The sequence below is a fragment of the Candoia aspera genome, chromosome 2 (assembly GCF_035149785.1).
Source record: "Candoia aspera isolate rCanAsp1 chromosome 2, rCanAsp1.hap2, whole genome shotgun sequence".
Lineage (NCBI taxonomy): Eukaryota > Metazoa > Chordata > Lepidosauria > Squamata > Boidae > Candoia > Candoia aspera.
Genome location: NC_086154.1, coordinates 134,500,843 through 134,517,171, shown reverse-complemented (window position 1 = coordinate 134,517,171; position 16,329 = coordinate 134,500,843). Strand labels below are relative to the sequence as shown.

The window sequence follows — 16,329 nt, the reverse complement described above, 5'->3', positions numbered from 1 at the left end:
TTCTTTTTGGTATTCTTTGGCTTTCTCAATTATCCAGTGTGCATTAGAAACAGTGTCTCACGTTCCCTGGTCTTCTCTAAAGCCAGCGTGAACATCTGGCATCTCCTTTCCCATGTAGGGCTCTATCTAATAATAACCCTAAGCATTATTTTGCTATGTGAAATTAAGGATATTGTGCAATACTTTGTGCACTCTGTTAAATCTCCTTTTTTTTAGAATTGGAACATAGACTGATCTCTTCCAATCGGTTAGCCGCTGTGTCATTCTCCAGCTTTGCTGGCATAGCTTGGTTAGAACCTTAACTGATTCTTCTTCTGTGGCTTGCCATATTTCAATAGGTATTCCATCAGTTCCTGTAGCCTTCCAACTTGATAATGACCAGAGTGCTGATCTAACTTCATCTTCTGTACAAGAGGTTCTTGTAAGTAGAAAGTGTGTGCTAAGGTATTTTGGATGTTGACATCTCTACTGTACCAAATTTCAGTATATTCCTTTCATCTTTCTTTGATCTCCTTTGAATCAATTACTATCTGTCCATTGGCATCCTTTGGCACACCTATTAGAGGTTGGAACCTCCTTCTGAGGTTTGTCAGCTGTTACGTTTTGAATTAGCTTGTATTATAGGAAAGACAAGACCAGACAATATGATTCCTTATGGCCTAGTTTTAATTTAATTTACTGTTTAAAAGTAAACATGTAAGATAATGTATTACTTAAATAGGCTGACATTTTTTATTTTTATGTCATTTCTCTTTATATACATTTGGAAGTTTTTTAGTTTTGTTGGTTGAATTGTTTAAGCTGTTATCTTTTCTTGTGAACCTTTAAAATCTATTCTTTTTAATGTTTTCTCTTCTTTTTGTTATTTGTTTTAGGTAGCTTAATACAAGTTTTTTCTTTATTTACACAAATAATTTATTATATAATAGGCTAGGTTTTTTTCTTCTAAAGTATATGGTGTTTTATACATTAGTTTCCACACATTATATACTATTATGAGATGCCTTTTAAGAAATGTCAACTGTAACATTTGTAGAATGTAATAAAATTATTGTAAAAGTCGGAAAAAGGAACATCAAGACTAAAGATCTGCAACTACCCACTCCCTCCATAGAGACTCAGTGTCTCCCTCCTGGAACATACAATATGCATTTATCTCCAGCTCTCCACCAATCAAGACCCATAGCAGCCAAGGACAGGATGCTGAGCCTCCTCACTAGTGTATTCAAATGTCACAGAAGCCTGTTATTTTGGCACAATAGTGGTTAGATGGTTCTAGAAAATGCTATAAGTGAAGATGCTCCTAGAGAAATGACTAAAGTGACAGAGCAATAGTAGCTGGGGAAAGGAGGAGGGTAGCTATTACTGGACAAGAAAAGGTCATTGATGGTGTGGGCAACCTTCATGGACTTGTTGCCACCATCCACTCCTCCCCACCCCACCCCAGCATAGCTCCAAGCAGATGATGCAGCAGAAGGAGACATGTAGATGTCACTGGTAAATGGAGTACATTTATGAAGTTGAAAGGAGGCAGGAGACAGGAATGCTGAGTTTCCACTGTTGAGAAGAACAGCCCCCCCCCCAGAGCAGCAGCTCCCACTAGCTACAGTACAGCTTCAGGTAAATGATTGCAGAGCCAGCCAAACACCAACTTAATTCTCAAAACAAGTTGACATGAGATTGAGTGTGATCCAATCTCAAACTGATGCAGCATCCTTGTGCAAGGCCACATTGTATTCCTGTGTTCTAATGTGCACAAGATATCATTCACTGGGGCTCAACTATTTGACCTCTCCCAGGGTAACCAGGCCTACTTCATAGTATGACATCAGATAGCTTCCTGGATACCACCCTAATTCTTAGCACAGATGCAACTATTAAGCAGGAAACAAACTGATGAAAATCATTTGGGAAAGGAGGGCTAATCATGAGTTTCTGTGGATGGCATGCTCCAAAAAACTAGATGCAGCATCTGAGCTGACCTTAAAATTTATGTACCAGTTTTAGGTTAACAATTTTGACTAGAAGACTGCTCACACAACGTTTTTGAAATTAGACCTTGAGTAGGTAGTTCAAAAACAGCAACAACCAAAAACTCAGGACCAAAATCCAAAGTTAAGCACTTTTAAACGCTGTACCTCTCATCACACATGCTTAAACTACTCCCATTCATCTTAATGCTTGAGTTTCATTGTTCATATGTTATGCTGGTTGATTTTAATTGGGATATAGCTGACCTTAAGGCAAAAAGGGTCATTATTAATTGGCCAATTCAGTGGAATATACCAGGGGCGTGCAGAAATCTGGTTTCAAATAAAAATATTATTCTGAGCAAACCTAGGTACATACAGAGCATCAGTCAAGAATACCATCAATCAATCACATATTTTCCTAGGATTGTACATTGACAGTAGAACACAACTGCACAGATCCAGGAGCAGCTGCTTTGAGGTAGTTTGAGATGTTCCTGACAGATGGCACACAACTTGTCCATGTTTTGTCCAGTTATGAATGCCCTTTGAGACCAGAGCTCTCCACAGCACTGGTAAATAGCACTGAATAGGCCAGCTCATTGTTACCTTTTTTGCCTGACTCTACATTGCCCAGCCTTACTATATGCTGCTTTATGGAGACCACATTTAGGAATGGGGGCACATCCCTAATGTATGCTTCCTCTAAAGGAAATCCAATTAATTCAATGAAACTTACTCTCAGATAAACCAATGTAGAATTATAAACAAAGACTGCAATCTTATGAAGTTATTTCCCAGATAACAATACATGGAGTTTTGTGCCAGCTGCTTCAGGGATGGTCCAGGAACATTTCTGAAGTAAAATGAGATGCTCTGTACCAACAATTTTTTAAAAAATCAAGACATCTAGAACATCTAACTTGACAGCAGTTTATTGAAAATGAACACCTCCTAAGAAAATGGGAAAGCAAGCCTAAGAAATGAAGATAGGTGCAGTGTAATCCCCAAAACTGGCACAAGAATGAATGTTTTCACAGCACAGTCCTGATTTCCTAATAATGAATTGTTGCTTGCTCAGAATTCTGCATGACCGTGTCTTTCTGCCAACCCAGCTGTTGAGTGAAAATACAGCGGTGGTTATGAAAATTAACATTTAACTTAGCAATACAAGGTTGACACGTCTAACATCGACCTAGACATATGCAATGAAAACAAACGATCTCTTCAATGAAGCAGGGAACTACAGCGAAACCATAGAGAACTGTCAGTTGGAAGAGACTCCAGGTAGCTAAGGAAAAATCTCTTTCACGCACATTGCAATTTGGCAGCCACCAACTAAGCCAAATATATACAGCATACTGAAAGAAGCAGAGCCCAGATTTGTAGTTTATTCATCTCCCCCTTCTTTCAAGCAACTCTTTCTTGGATATCCTAAAATGGAATTTGGTCACCATTTCTTGACTCGTCATCTAAAGCAACAGAAGCAAGATGGATGAAGACTCCCTTGGCGGGGACCTGCTGCAGGTTTCCTTTGGAAGAGAAATAGACTGGATCTTGGGCTTTAAAAGGCACCGTTTGTTCTTTTCTGGATTCCCAGAATGGGGCTGAAGGAATTGTGTTGACACAAGCAGCTAAAAGATGTTTCTTTCCTTTGGGGGGACCGAGAGGGATACCTAATATCTTCCGCCTGATTTGGTGCACGAGCTGGATGTGGTGGTCCTCCGGATGATTTTGCTGGAACCACTTCCTGAGCCGTGTGAGAATCCGCCACCTCCGCCACAGACAGAGCCGCCAGCCCCGCCACCACTTATGATGCCACCATAGCCTCCACTTCCACCTCCGTAGCCGCAGCTTCCTCCGCCGATGCCACCGCCGATGCCGCCACAAATGCCACCGCCGATGCCGCCACCAACGCCGATGCCACCGCCAATGCCGCCACCATAACTAGTACTCCGCACAGCTGTAAAGAAAACACAGGTTTAGTATGCACATCTTCACAACTTTAAAAACTGTAAATGTATTCAGGGGAAGGCATAAGCTACTTACCAACATGGACTTGGGATCCTGGGCCACACAGCCTGTTTAAGAGCAAGAAACACAGGTGAGTTTTGAACAAAATTCTCCTTCATGAAATAGACAATCACCCAATAGGACTAGCGAGATTTCGGGATGATAGTCTACTATATATGAATCACAGAATTATGAGCTGCAGCTTGAAACCGGCAAGCACAGATCACCTAGTCCAATTTCCTGTTTACAAGGTGGATCCCTCCACTCACAAATCCCATGTCTTACCTGCAGACTAACCCCCAGAGGGAACACTTCTGGGATCCAGCTAAGGAGGAAGGCGAGTCCCTGAGCACCCACGTCCCATGAACCACAAGCCAAGCACATCAACATTTCCAAAGGCAAGTCAGAATTCCAGAACCTCCAAATCAGATTTCTTCCCCCAAATTAGGGTGTTAAATATTCCTAAGACGGTCTCCGACTATTCAGATATTTAAATAGGCATCATTTATATCTATTACTAGATTTTAAGCCAGATATAGTTTGTGGACACTTGGCCCACTTAAAACCAGCCCCCCCCCCCCCAGAACGACCGGCAGACGCACCTGCTCTCTTCTCCTTCCAGCAGTTTCCTATACATGGCAATTTCGATGTCCAGAGCAAGCTTGATGTTCATCAGTTCTTGATACTCTTTCAGGAGGCGAGCCAGTTCTTCCTTGTCTTTTGCCAAGGCGCATTCCAATTCTTGCAGTTTTTGCTTGGCATCTCGGAGGGCCAGCTCCCCACGTTCCTCAGCTTCAGCAATGTCAGACTGCAGCTTAGCACACTGCAAGGCAACAGAGGAAGCAAACAGTTCTAGCTGCCACCATGAACATCTTTCTGCCAGGCAGATTCCTTGAACTGGTTTTTTTTTTTTTTTTTTTTACATCCTTTGTTCTACAACCTGTTCTGTTTCCTGACCTACTTGACTATTGAGCAAATATCCATCTGAGGCTGAATAAAACAGCTGGACTTGCCTGGGACTGAGAATTTTAGACTATCCAGGCTCTTTTCCAATTATCTGGCATCTTTCTACTCATAGCTTCTTTAATTCTGTATAACTCCTTCTAGATGAAGTGTTTATCATGCAGTTGTCCTATTTCCTTTAGGAAATTTTCCAGGGGCAGGGAATGTATTTCCATTTAAACCCTTCCATCAATAGTTCTGGGTTTTTCTCTCTGCACTAACTGAATACATAAATAAAACCCATTACATTAGCAATAATGGAATACTTCTGCACTATCACTTGGATGGTAGCACTTGGGAGCTAGGGTTGTCCAGATTAGAAAAATAATTAATCCATGTTAGCATTCTGAGCCCATTGTTTTGTTTGTTTCACTTTAAAAAACAAAAAATCTATTAAAACTCCCTTTTTTATCTCTCCAAATGCAGGAGCATTTCCACATAATTACCTCTAATGTACCTTTTTAACATAAATTATCTCAAGAAAACATCAATCTCTACTATTAATTTCCCTGATGTCATTCTTTGTTAACTTAAATTTCCTCAGTGTAGGCTTTTAAAATAAAAGTTTCCTAATGTGAGCATTTTTCCTTTAGACAACTTATTTCAGAAATATACGTTCTATATAATGTAGCTTTCACTTTTTTTAAGTGGACTTTGGATCTGAGAAATGCTTCTGTTCATGCTATAGATATAGGAGTCTGTCTTGGTGGCAGAAGGCCCAGTATGGAAGTACTCTTAGGATCTGATCAAATCGAATGGCTTCCTTGTTGGTCCTAGAAATTTGTGATGATATATTGTAAATGCTCAGCAATGATTAAGGACCAGCACTCTGCCTGGACATTATAATCTTTATTATTGCCATGTTCCAGGTCTTACCCTAGATGCTCAATCCAATTTTTTAAATTTATTATTACTTTTTATTTATTTGAATGTATGAGCCACCCAACTCCAATGGACTCTGAATTTGAGTCCTGGCAAGCTCTGAAATAAATGTAAGATCCTCTGACACAAATTCTTTGCTATTCTTTTTGGAAGCACCATCAACATATAATGGAGATAAAAAGCTAGATAATTTTGCACCCCACACTTATTTAAAATTACTGTTCTATTAAAAAAAGGTTATTTTTAGAACATGGATGGCTTTATTATTTATGATTCATTCAGCTTTTCAGTTTTGAAGGTGTGAACTCGAATACTTTCTTTCTCTTCTTTCTCCAAGTATGATGGTGATTTGCTTATACTGACTCTGAGTTGAAGGTGGAATTGTAAGAACGTCCTTATATCAAGCCAGACCAAGCATCTCTTTAGAAGGCTTTTCCCAGCTGTACCATCCAGGACCTGAAGCAACAATTTTCTATGCAGGGGCTTTTGCCCTGGGCATAGCTGAAATTTGAGCAATTCTTACTCTGTTTTACAATCTCATAATGCACTTCAGCAACCTATAAGGCAGCTGCATGGAAAAGACATCTCCTAGAACCTCTTTCAAGCACCCTTTGTGTAGCAAGGCTTAACATATTGCTCCCTCCCCAGTCCTAAGCAGTCTTCATGTACCCTGATTGAGGCCTGGCCATTGTGGGACCAGCCTCATAACCAAGGAGAATCTCTGTGAAGAGATTCTTTATCTCTGTGGTGCGTAAATATGCGTAGCACGACAGGTTCTTTTCAGCTATATGCATCAACACTTGAGCTTCCCGTTTGCATCACGTTCTCCCCAGGAACCACTGAAGAGTGGTTTAAAAATATTAAGAGACTAAGAATAAGGAACGCAGTTGGACCATTGGCTCATCCAGTTCAGAGTTGCTGACACTGACAAGCAGCAGATCTTCAAGATTTATGAACAGATTCTTCCCCAACCCTACCTGAAGGTTCCTGGACTTTATGCCTGCCAAACCTGTCTTCTACCATTAAGCTACAGCCCTTTCTTGGAACACAGCCCTTCCTTTTCAACCATTGGTTCTGTGCAGAAACGATTCTATCCCCAAACCAATGTAATTCACATTGCAACAACACCCAGTCCATTTTGCTACCCAAGCTTCTTTGGTAATTTCCAACAATGTCACACCTGAATTTACATAAAAGTAATGCAATTCCTCTTATGTGCAAGAGAACTCAGCTATGATGATGCAACAAAGCATTTGGAGCTGTTGTTAATATCTCACCATGATAAAAGATTGGAGAAGTAATTTAAAAGGAGTATGGCAGGTTTCAGTGAATTATGTTAAGTTGCTGAGTCAGAATGTTATCTATCTGGGAAACAGAAATACTTCAAGATCTTAAATCAAATAATTTAAAAAAATAGACACCTCATGTCCTAGACAAGAAGTTGCACAAGCTCTCACTGAACTGGACTCTTTCCCCCAGGGAGAGGTGGATTCAACACCCATATAGTGATCTGGTTCTCCAAAAGAGAAGTTATTTTTGAATTGTAATCCTTTTCCCCCATACCTGCTTCTTGACATGCTCAATTTCTGAACGCAGTCTCTGGATGTTCCTAGTCAGCTCTTGAATCTCCTGTCTGTTGTTGCGCAGATTGTCCCCATGTCGTCCTGCTGTGTTTTGCAGAGCTTCATACTGTTGGGCAGAAAGAGTGTGCTCTTCCATTGTGCTGCATCAGCTCAGTGGACCACAATGGAGGCAGAATCGCTCAGGGATAGCCAAGGATGTTCCAACAAACATTGCTAAATTACAATTTCCAGCAGGCCCAGCCAGCATAGTCAGTGGTAAAGGTTGCTTAGAGTTCTACTTCAGCCATATTCAAAGAGCCATGGCTTTCACACCTCATCTTTATATTGATTTGACATCAGCTTGATTATCATGGCATCCCAGAAAGGGCACTGTGAAATGTAGTGGGCACTGACTCCACACTTAAGTTCTTAGGGCCAAAAAGGAGAAGCCGCTAAAATCATTTTAAGTTATATTAATCGGCTGGGTCTGGGCATGGTTGGAGATTCCAAACAAATAATGCATTAACATCTGTCATGGATAATTAAGGACCATTTTGTTTGTATGATTCTTTCCATGTCACTAAATGCTGCATTTTTATATATATATTAACCCCAACAAACATTCAAACAATGTTTGTTGCCTCAGATAACAGCTTTTTGTCATATTGTTCAGAAAATGGAGAGGCATAAGAACTGAAAAAGATTGATTGAAATGGCATTGCAGAAAGATTAGATTCGAAGAAAGGCTCTCCACAACTCACTACACGTGTTCATTTCTAGCCTGTGTGCCAATACTGAGATTAGGCATCTTTAGGACTGACAGGCTGCTGATTTTTAGGCACCCCCAGCCTCCCTCAGTCTGGCCTCTTCCAGATGAGGTGGGACTGCATTTCCCAGAATCCCTAGCTAGCACAGCTGAGAACCTACAAGCTAAGTATTCTGCAACTTTGGAAGGTGCCAGACCGGGGAAAGCTGATCTGTTCTAGGAATAGCAATCATGGCATTTGCTGCCAAGGCTTTCTTCAGAAAATACTGATGTTCTACTTTGGTGAGGGAATTACAAATTCAGTTTTAGAAGTCTGCAGAGGAACTTCTCACTTCACTGATCTCCAGTTCCCAGGGTCCCCATGGAAAAAAAGAAAGCTGTTTAAATAGTCGTCTCAGCAAATGAGTAGAAGCGGACAAGTCCCTACAGCAGTCTTCCATGATTCTGTGGTTTGAAGGGAAAGCTCTCACTTCTTGGAAAAACACAAGATAAATTAGGGGGTTTTCTTCCTTGTCTCAGTGTGACTACTTACTTGGGAGTGATACCAAGCCTCAGCCTCAGCTCGGCTACTGCGAGCAATCTCTTCATACTGGTTTCTTACTTCATCAATAATACCTTCCAAATTCAAGTGGGTGTTGTTATCCATGCTCACTACTACTGCCGTGTCTTGGCCTCCAGTCTGGTACTGAGATATTTCCTATAAAGAATCCAAAAAGCATGAGTTAGGTTGGCAATCAGCCTCACTTTTCCCCTGCTTCACCATTCATGATTTTTTTTTATTCCCCATGACTTCCATTTTACTTAGGGAAGCTCAGGATGTATTTTTGAATTCATAATTGTATTCAGAGCCCTACTCCTGTGTTTCTTTTACCGCGGGTTCTTTCATGCTGTAACACAAAAAGCTTTGGCCAGCTCTGAGCCTTGCCCTGTATAATGGTTAAAAAAAAATCACACCTTCTTGAAAGACTCTCAGGTCTGAGTCCTTTAAACTGCAAACACAAATGGCAGTTTTTCAAAGTGAAAGGAAGTGTCTTTTTAAACAAATGGAATCCAGAACAGAACTACAGCTTTACTGACCTCACTATGGCCCTGCTTGCCATCTGAACTCAGAAGGGAGAGTTAAAGATGGGTCAACTGAACCTTGTGGCATCTGGATATATGGCTGTGTGGCAATAGTGGTGGCAAAGTGGAGCTGCTTGGCTAAACTTCCCCTGGAGGGTTATTTAAAGTAAAAGAGAACTGGAAGAAGAATTAGTTTTCCTCAATCCCATGCGTAGGGTCACACATCTGAGCCCCTTGTTTTTAGATGGGTGAAGATGAAAGAGGAGGTCAGCCATCTCACCCAAAGAGCCATTCTAAGCACATTTGGCCTGTTTGCTGTTTCCCCATTATAACATGGGGAAATCATTTACATTTGTAACTGAAATCACTGAAGGATGTGTCCTGTGAACACGCCCTCTATAAAATATGATCCTTTCCTGGAAGAAAAGACTAGGGGTAGATGTAAAGCCAAATCTGAATCTGGGGTCAATTGGGACCTGAAGATGTCCTCTTCCTTCTAACCAATGGAACAGAAACGTTCCTTACCATGTTATAGATTCTTCTCAGGAAGTTAGTCTCCTCAGCCAAAGTATTAACTTTTACTTCCAAGTTAGTCTTAGTCAAATATGCAGAATCCACATCCTACAAGGATCCAGAAGAATGTCAGTGTATATCGTCAAAAATTATCATCACCAGTTGAAGCATACCTGAACTCTTTTTAGCATGTCTACACAAACAGCCTTGTATGTTCCTGTTAGGCTGTTAAATCGTAACTCAACAGAGATTCTGCTTCAGTAGCAGAGAGACCATGCCAGCAACATGTGAAGAAACAGTGGACTACCCTATGTTTTTGTTCTTCATTGAGTAACTACAGAGAGCAAAAGCTCTCAGATCAAATCAGGTACCAGCAAGCTTAAACACATGGTACCTTGCATTTTATAAATGAAGCAATGGATTCCATGCAAAGCTTATGTAAAGGAGGCCAAACGTATTTTTGCATCTTTTTGACTAGTGCGGCGACTAACTGCCAAGCAAATACGGTGGGCAGGGTTTTTCAGCAGATTCAATTTCACTTTGAAGTATCTCCCTGGGGGGGAAATTTTTTTGGCAGATGCACTGTCACACCTTCCCCAGCAGAGTAGCCAAAAGGAAGAGGTAGTAGTTTTTGACCAGTACAAACAATGCACCCTAAAGGGATCCACTGCAAATTACAGGCAGGACTTGTGTACTCTTCTGCTGTCTAGGACATATCAGGAGCTACTGAATTTATAAACAGGTGCATAATCCTGTTCTTTAACTGTTAAGGATCAGAGGAAAATAAAACTTATTTTATTTAATTTGGCATTTTCAGCCTAATATAGGGAACAACATTTTGTTATTCAATATTTCCAGTTCTCTGAATTTTGCAATGCAGCTTGCTAATTAAGGCAACGGGCTAGAAACCAGGAGACTGAGAGTTCTAGTCCTGCCTTAGGCACGAAAGCCAGCTGGGTGACCTTGGGCCAGTCCCTCTCTCTCAGCCCAATCCACCTCACACGGTTGTTGTTGTGGGGAAAATAGGAGGAGGAAGGAATATTAGGTATGTTCACCGCCTTGAGTTATTTAGGAAAAAAAATAATAATAAAGGTGGGATAGAAAATAAATAAATTAGGTAAACTCTGTTACTATATATATATATATATATATATATATATATATATATATAATGATAAATACATAATGTACACTATGTAAGAGGAAATTGATTGCAAAACCTACATACTTCAGGGCAAGCTTGCTAGAGGTTACTTCTCTAAACAAGACAAATGTGCATCAAAATATTACGCATACAGATTTTTGTACAAACTTAAAAAATCTTAATCTTGACAAATGGAACTTGAAAGAGAAACAAAAATCTACAGATCTGCTCATTTCTATTCATGGTTGTGTATTATTTCAAAATACCTGTTGATATGTCAATCTCCCTGAAGATGGAAAACAAATGTGTTAAGGAGGTTTATAGTTTGATCTTTCCCCTAACATGCTACTTTTCCATATTCAAGGAGATTCTAATATGGAATGTATTCATATTTATGAACATAATCCTATAACTGTTTCATGTCGCACTTTTTAACAACACCATCAGGAGCAACAAAAAGGTAGGCCTGCATCAGAAAGGCACACAAAATGTTGACCATGGTGACTTAGTTCTTAAAAGTTGGAGAAATCTTGAAGAATGATTCCATTCTGTCCCTAGATTTTGCCTTCCGTGTTTGTAGCATACTGCCAGATTTTTACCTCTCACCTTTTTCAGCACAACAAAATCATTCTCAGCAGTTGTGCGCCTGTTAATCTCCTCTTCATACCTAGAGGAAGAAGAGGAAGAGGAAGAAGAGTGAGCTTATTTATTTCTTGACCAGGACTGTTATGTAGACTATGATTACAGTCACACACAGAAAGACTACAGAAGCCAACCTAATTACTAAATATAAGATCTCAAGATAAATACAGAGCTATCATAATAAATTTGATGAGTAGAACATGAACAAATTCCTCAAAGAAGCATTAAGAAATTAATGCTCCCACCTTGCTCATGGAACTTCCTATGCTGGTTGCAATGTTTTCCTCAGCCTGATACCCTCCAGATATCTTGTGGTGAAAGGTGAAAGGTCCCCTGTGCAAGCATCAAGTCATGTCTGACCCTCTGGGGGGAACGCTGCTTTCATGACATTTTCTTGGCAGACTATAGAGCGGGGTGGTTTGCCATTGCCTTCCCCAGTCATCACCGTCCCCAGCAAGCTGGGTGCTCATTTCACCGACCTCGGAAGGATGGAAGGCTGAGTTGACCTGAGCCGGCTACCCAAGAGAGTATCCAGCTTCTGCTGGGATCGAACTCGGGTCATGGGGAGAGCTTCAGTTACAATACTGCTGCCTGCCTCTCTGTGCCACATGAGGCTGTAGATATCTTAGACTGCAATATGTATGTTCTCCTGGGCTTGAAGCAACACATTCATAGAGTATCCTTTGGGGAAAGGTTTCTCAAGAATTGTGATCAGTGGCATTATTGTGATCTGCTGCTTATCTGGAGGGAAGGCTATCACCCAACTGCAGGTGCCAACAACTGAGAGGGACACAGTGGCCCATTGTTTCTGAGGTCCTCACCTGTTCTTGTAGTCTTCCACGTACTGCTGCATACTCTGAAGCTCTGTTATCATCTGTGCCTTCTGGCTGCGGATATTTTCAATTTGATTCCTCAGGCCACCCAGAAATTGTTGGAACTCACCATCCAGATTCATAGTTGGGCCCATGCCTTGTGTCTGCTGTTGGAGGATCTGCCATTTGGTTTGTAGCACCTTGTTTTGCTGCTCCAGAAACCGGACCTATAAAAAAAGAGCTAGAGAAATGACTGGAGGAAGTTGCCATCACAATACCGTGGGGTAACTATGGGAATTATTACCTGCAAAGTTGGCCTCTTCCCAACTAAATGAACCTTAACCAGAGAGACAGGGGCAAACTCATTAAGCCCCCTTCTCTGTTTTACTTTTCTTTTCTTTGTAAAATTGAAAACATGATCATCTGGGAACGAGATGAAGAGCTTGAGGACACAGGCGTTTGAGAAGTTCATGAATCTCATTGGACTTCCTTCAGCTGACAGTGGAAATCAGGGAAGGGCTTGTCCCATTTCCTCCAAGCTCCACTCTGGCCCAGGCTCTTCTACAACAGCCTATTGTGGTTCTCGTGCTGAGCAAGAATATCTCAGGCAGACCATCTGAGAAATACAAATGCTGCCTCTTTTTTAATAGACTACGGATGACAGACACAAACATTTTGAGTAACAAGACATCATTGTTTGGGAAGCTTGTGATAGGTTTCATGCTTGGCCTGTACACGGTCCCATTTTTAATCCTTGGCATCTCCAGCTACAGCTTAGATAGCATTGTCTGGAGGCCAGCAACTGACTTAGCCGGTACAAAATACCTTTAAAAACAGATGTATGGAAACTTTCAGGCATCCAAAAGGCAGGCAATTACATTTTGTCTTTATAAATTCCACACATGCTAGTTTTTAGAAGTGGCAGCCCTTTCTGTTATCCTGAAATCATCTTGAAAATCTGCCTGCTAATGAACACCCTAAACTTTTTTCTGTTTCTCTACTTCTTTCCAGCCAGTTGCTTCTATTCAAATCATCAATAAACATCCATTGCCAAGGGCCCAACAAGCAGAAGCATTTTAAATAGCTATTAGGAGTCTTTGTAGGTCTCATGATATTGAAATTCCTCAGAATATTCTAATTCCCAATTAAAGAATCAATAAATGAATCCATATGTAGAACGTTGGATGTTACTGGATTATTAAGGACAAATGCAATCAAGTTTCACCAGCTGACATGCATTCCATGACATCAATCAAAAGTGCAGCACTTTCTGTTCTATTAACCTACCTTGTCAATGAAGGAAGCAAACTGATTGTTGAGGACTTTGATCTGCTCTTTCTCTTGATTTTTCACTTGCTGTATTTGGGGGTCAATTTCCACATGGACCGGTCGCAGAAGACTTGGGTCCACTTGGACACTGCCAATACCTCCAGGTCCAAGGCCACCAAGTCCTCTACCGCCAAAACCACCCCCTATTCCTCCATAGCCACCCCCTATTCCTCCATAGCCACCCCCTATTCCTCCATAGCCACCCCCTATTCCACCATACCCACCACCATACCCACCACCATATCCCCCGCAGATGCCTCCTCCATAGCCAGGTCCACAGGAAATCCTTGTAACTCCACCATAGTTATGGAGGCTCCTGCTGCCATATTGGCCTCTCATACCACCACCATATCCTCTGCATGAAGAATAGCTATGCCTGATTCCACCTCCAGTGCCACCACCAAAAGCAGAACATGAGCTGTAGCCCTTCCGGCTCCCCTTGGAACCTTGGCAGATGGTCTGGAAAGACATCGCTGTGTTCAAGTCAAGTGAGTAACAGAGAGAATGAAGAAGCCTAGTAGCTGCTGGGCCAAAGCTTAAAATAAAGAAAGGGAATAGCTGGAGAGTGCCGAGCCCAAGGGAAGCCAAATCCCTCTGGATCCAGAGCTGGCAACAGCCTCCCTTTTATCTGTTCCAGGGAGGTGTTGGACTTGATTGTGCATGGGCGGGAAAGAGGATATCATTATATTGTATTCATGGCTTGGTGTGGTTGACAGATCTTCATCTTCAGTTTACCAAACACTAACCCTACCCATCAGCACAGCCCTTTGTTGCTAAAAGAAAAAAGGGAAGATGAAGATGAGGAGGACCAGCGATCGTGCAATATATTCAGTGACTAAGATGTCTTAAGCTTGATTATTGTACCTGATGAGTAGACCTGACGCAGAACAATCCCCTTTCTTCTCAATGGCAGTCCTATCAGCATCTCCATCTGCCTTTCAAATGCAAAGCCCCATGGCAGGCAGCTGCTGCACAGACTGCCAAGCAATAGTCTGGCTTTCACAATTCCCAAAGCACGCCTGCAATTACACCCTGAGCATGCCTCAGTGTGGAAAATCGCCTATGGCACCCTAAGAGCAGGTTTTCAACTTGCAATTTGTGAAGCATCAACATCACCTCAGCAAATTATTGTTTGAAAACATCTTTGCTGGATAGGATAGAGAGAGTGGGGTGCTTTTTCAGATGCAATCCCTACAACCTTGTACCAGGAGCACTAAGGATCTAGCTTCAGTGCAATCTGAATCCTGGGTGGGGGAAACCGGCTTGCAAAAGATGGAGACCGGCTACTGATAAACAGGTAGTGAGCACGGCTGAGCGACCTGTTTCCTTGTACTGGGATGGTGAGTGGAAGTAAGCCTAAAAGAAATGGAAGCCTGCAACTGCCTGCTTTCTTCCATAGAGACAGGCAAAGGGGGATGACAAAGAACTGTCAGGTTAAACAAAGCAGTAAAAGGATTGCTTAGAAATCAACTGGTTGCTTGGGACACCAATTTTCATGCCCTTCCTGCAGTGAAGTAGCTAAATCTATTTTTCCTTCTTCTTCTTTCTTGAAGCAGGATGGAATTATGGCCTTTGGAGTATATATGAGAGTGCAAGTGGACCCAGGTCAGAGAGTAAGAAAGAAAGAAGGTAGCTAGAAAGGCTGAATGTGTCAGAGATGGACAAAAAAGTGTGAAAGAGGTACAGACCATGCTGTGCTGAAGATAGTTTGTACTGGCTCGCAAGAGCCGATTGTTAAATTTTCTGGAATTTTGCAAGCCAGTTGAGAGCAGAGCTGAGCCATGATGGCTAGTGTGTAGTGATGCCATGACAGCAATGGAGCCAGCAAAGTAGGTGAGACCTGGAGGTGGTGGAGGAGCTTGGCAGCGCTTGGAAGAACTGTTGTTATACATCACTGGGTAGAAATGGGACTGCAAACCCTTGAGCCCACAGGGGCTTAATCCCTATCCTCACAGTCATGTCAAAGGAGACATCAACATGAAGAAAACTATGATAAAATGTGTGTGTTGTTATTATGAAATGAATTCATCAGAAAGGTGCTGTCTAAGCTGTACCAGGCTGTTGTCATTTACCTGATTATATATTTTCCATATATAACAGCTTGATCCATGTGGCTTTTTCCTTTTTTTTTTGTCTACTTTTTCTTTTTAAAAAACTTCTGATTAAAATAGGTGGCCAAATAATAAATAAATGTCGTCATCATCATCATCATCATCATCATCATCATCATCTCATCTATCAGTTATTTCTATTTTAAAATCCATTTCAGTTTAAACCTGCTTTGTGAGTATACAAGATATAGTACCCTCGTCTACGCACTTGAACATTAATACCCAAGACCAAGTTTGGGCACTTCTTTTAGCATAGTAATTCTAACAAGCAGCAAACCATCTAAGGCGCACACACACACACACACACACACCCAAATCCAATCATTTTAATATCAAATGCAGTTGCCCCTGGAAGTACCTCCTTTACCTGCACTGAAGTACCAAAAGATCTGGCATATGAGAACACTGTACCCAAGAGTATAATGAGGTAAAGTCTTCTCTGAGTCAAATATGACTCGTGGTATTTTAAGGGACACACCCTCCTAGTTTTCTTGGCAACAAGATGGAAGTGGTTTGCCATT

At 41.4% G+C, this 16,329-nt stretch overlaps 1 protein-coding gene across 1 annotated transcript; it reads right to left on the bottom strand.

The window, feature by feature from the left end:
• Positions 1-2,898: 2,898 nt before the first annotated feature.
• On the bottom strand, positions 2,899-14,959 carry LOC134490598 (keratin, type II cytoskeletal 5-like). Its single transcript, XM_063293752.1, has 9 exons — positions 13,656-14,959; positions 12,378-12,595; positions 11,521-11,581; positions 9,783-9,878; positions 8,728-8,892; positions 7,431-7,556; positions 4,586-4,806; positions 4,020-4,051; positions 2,899-3,933 (listed from the first exon to the last, which is right to left on the bottom strand). The coding sequence occupies exons 1-9, from the start codon at positions 14,166-14,168 to the stop codon at positions 3,647-3,649; spliced, it is 1,719 nt and encodes a 572-aa protein (XP_063149822.1). The 5' UTR covers positions 14,169-14,959; the 3' UTR covers positions 2,899-3,646.
• Between the last annotated feature and the right edge of the window lie 1,370 nt (positions 14,960-16,329).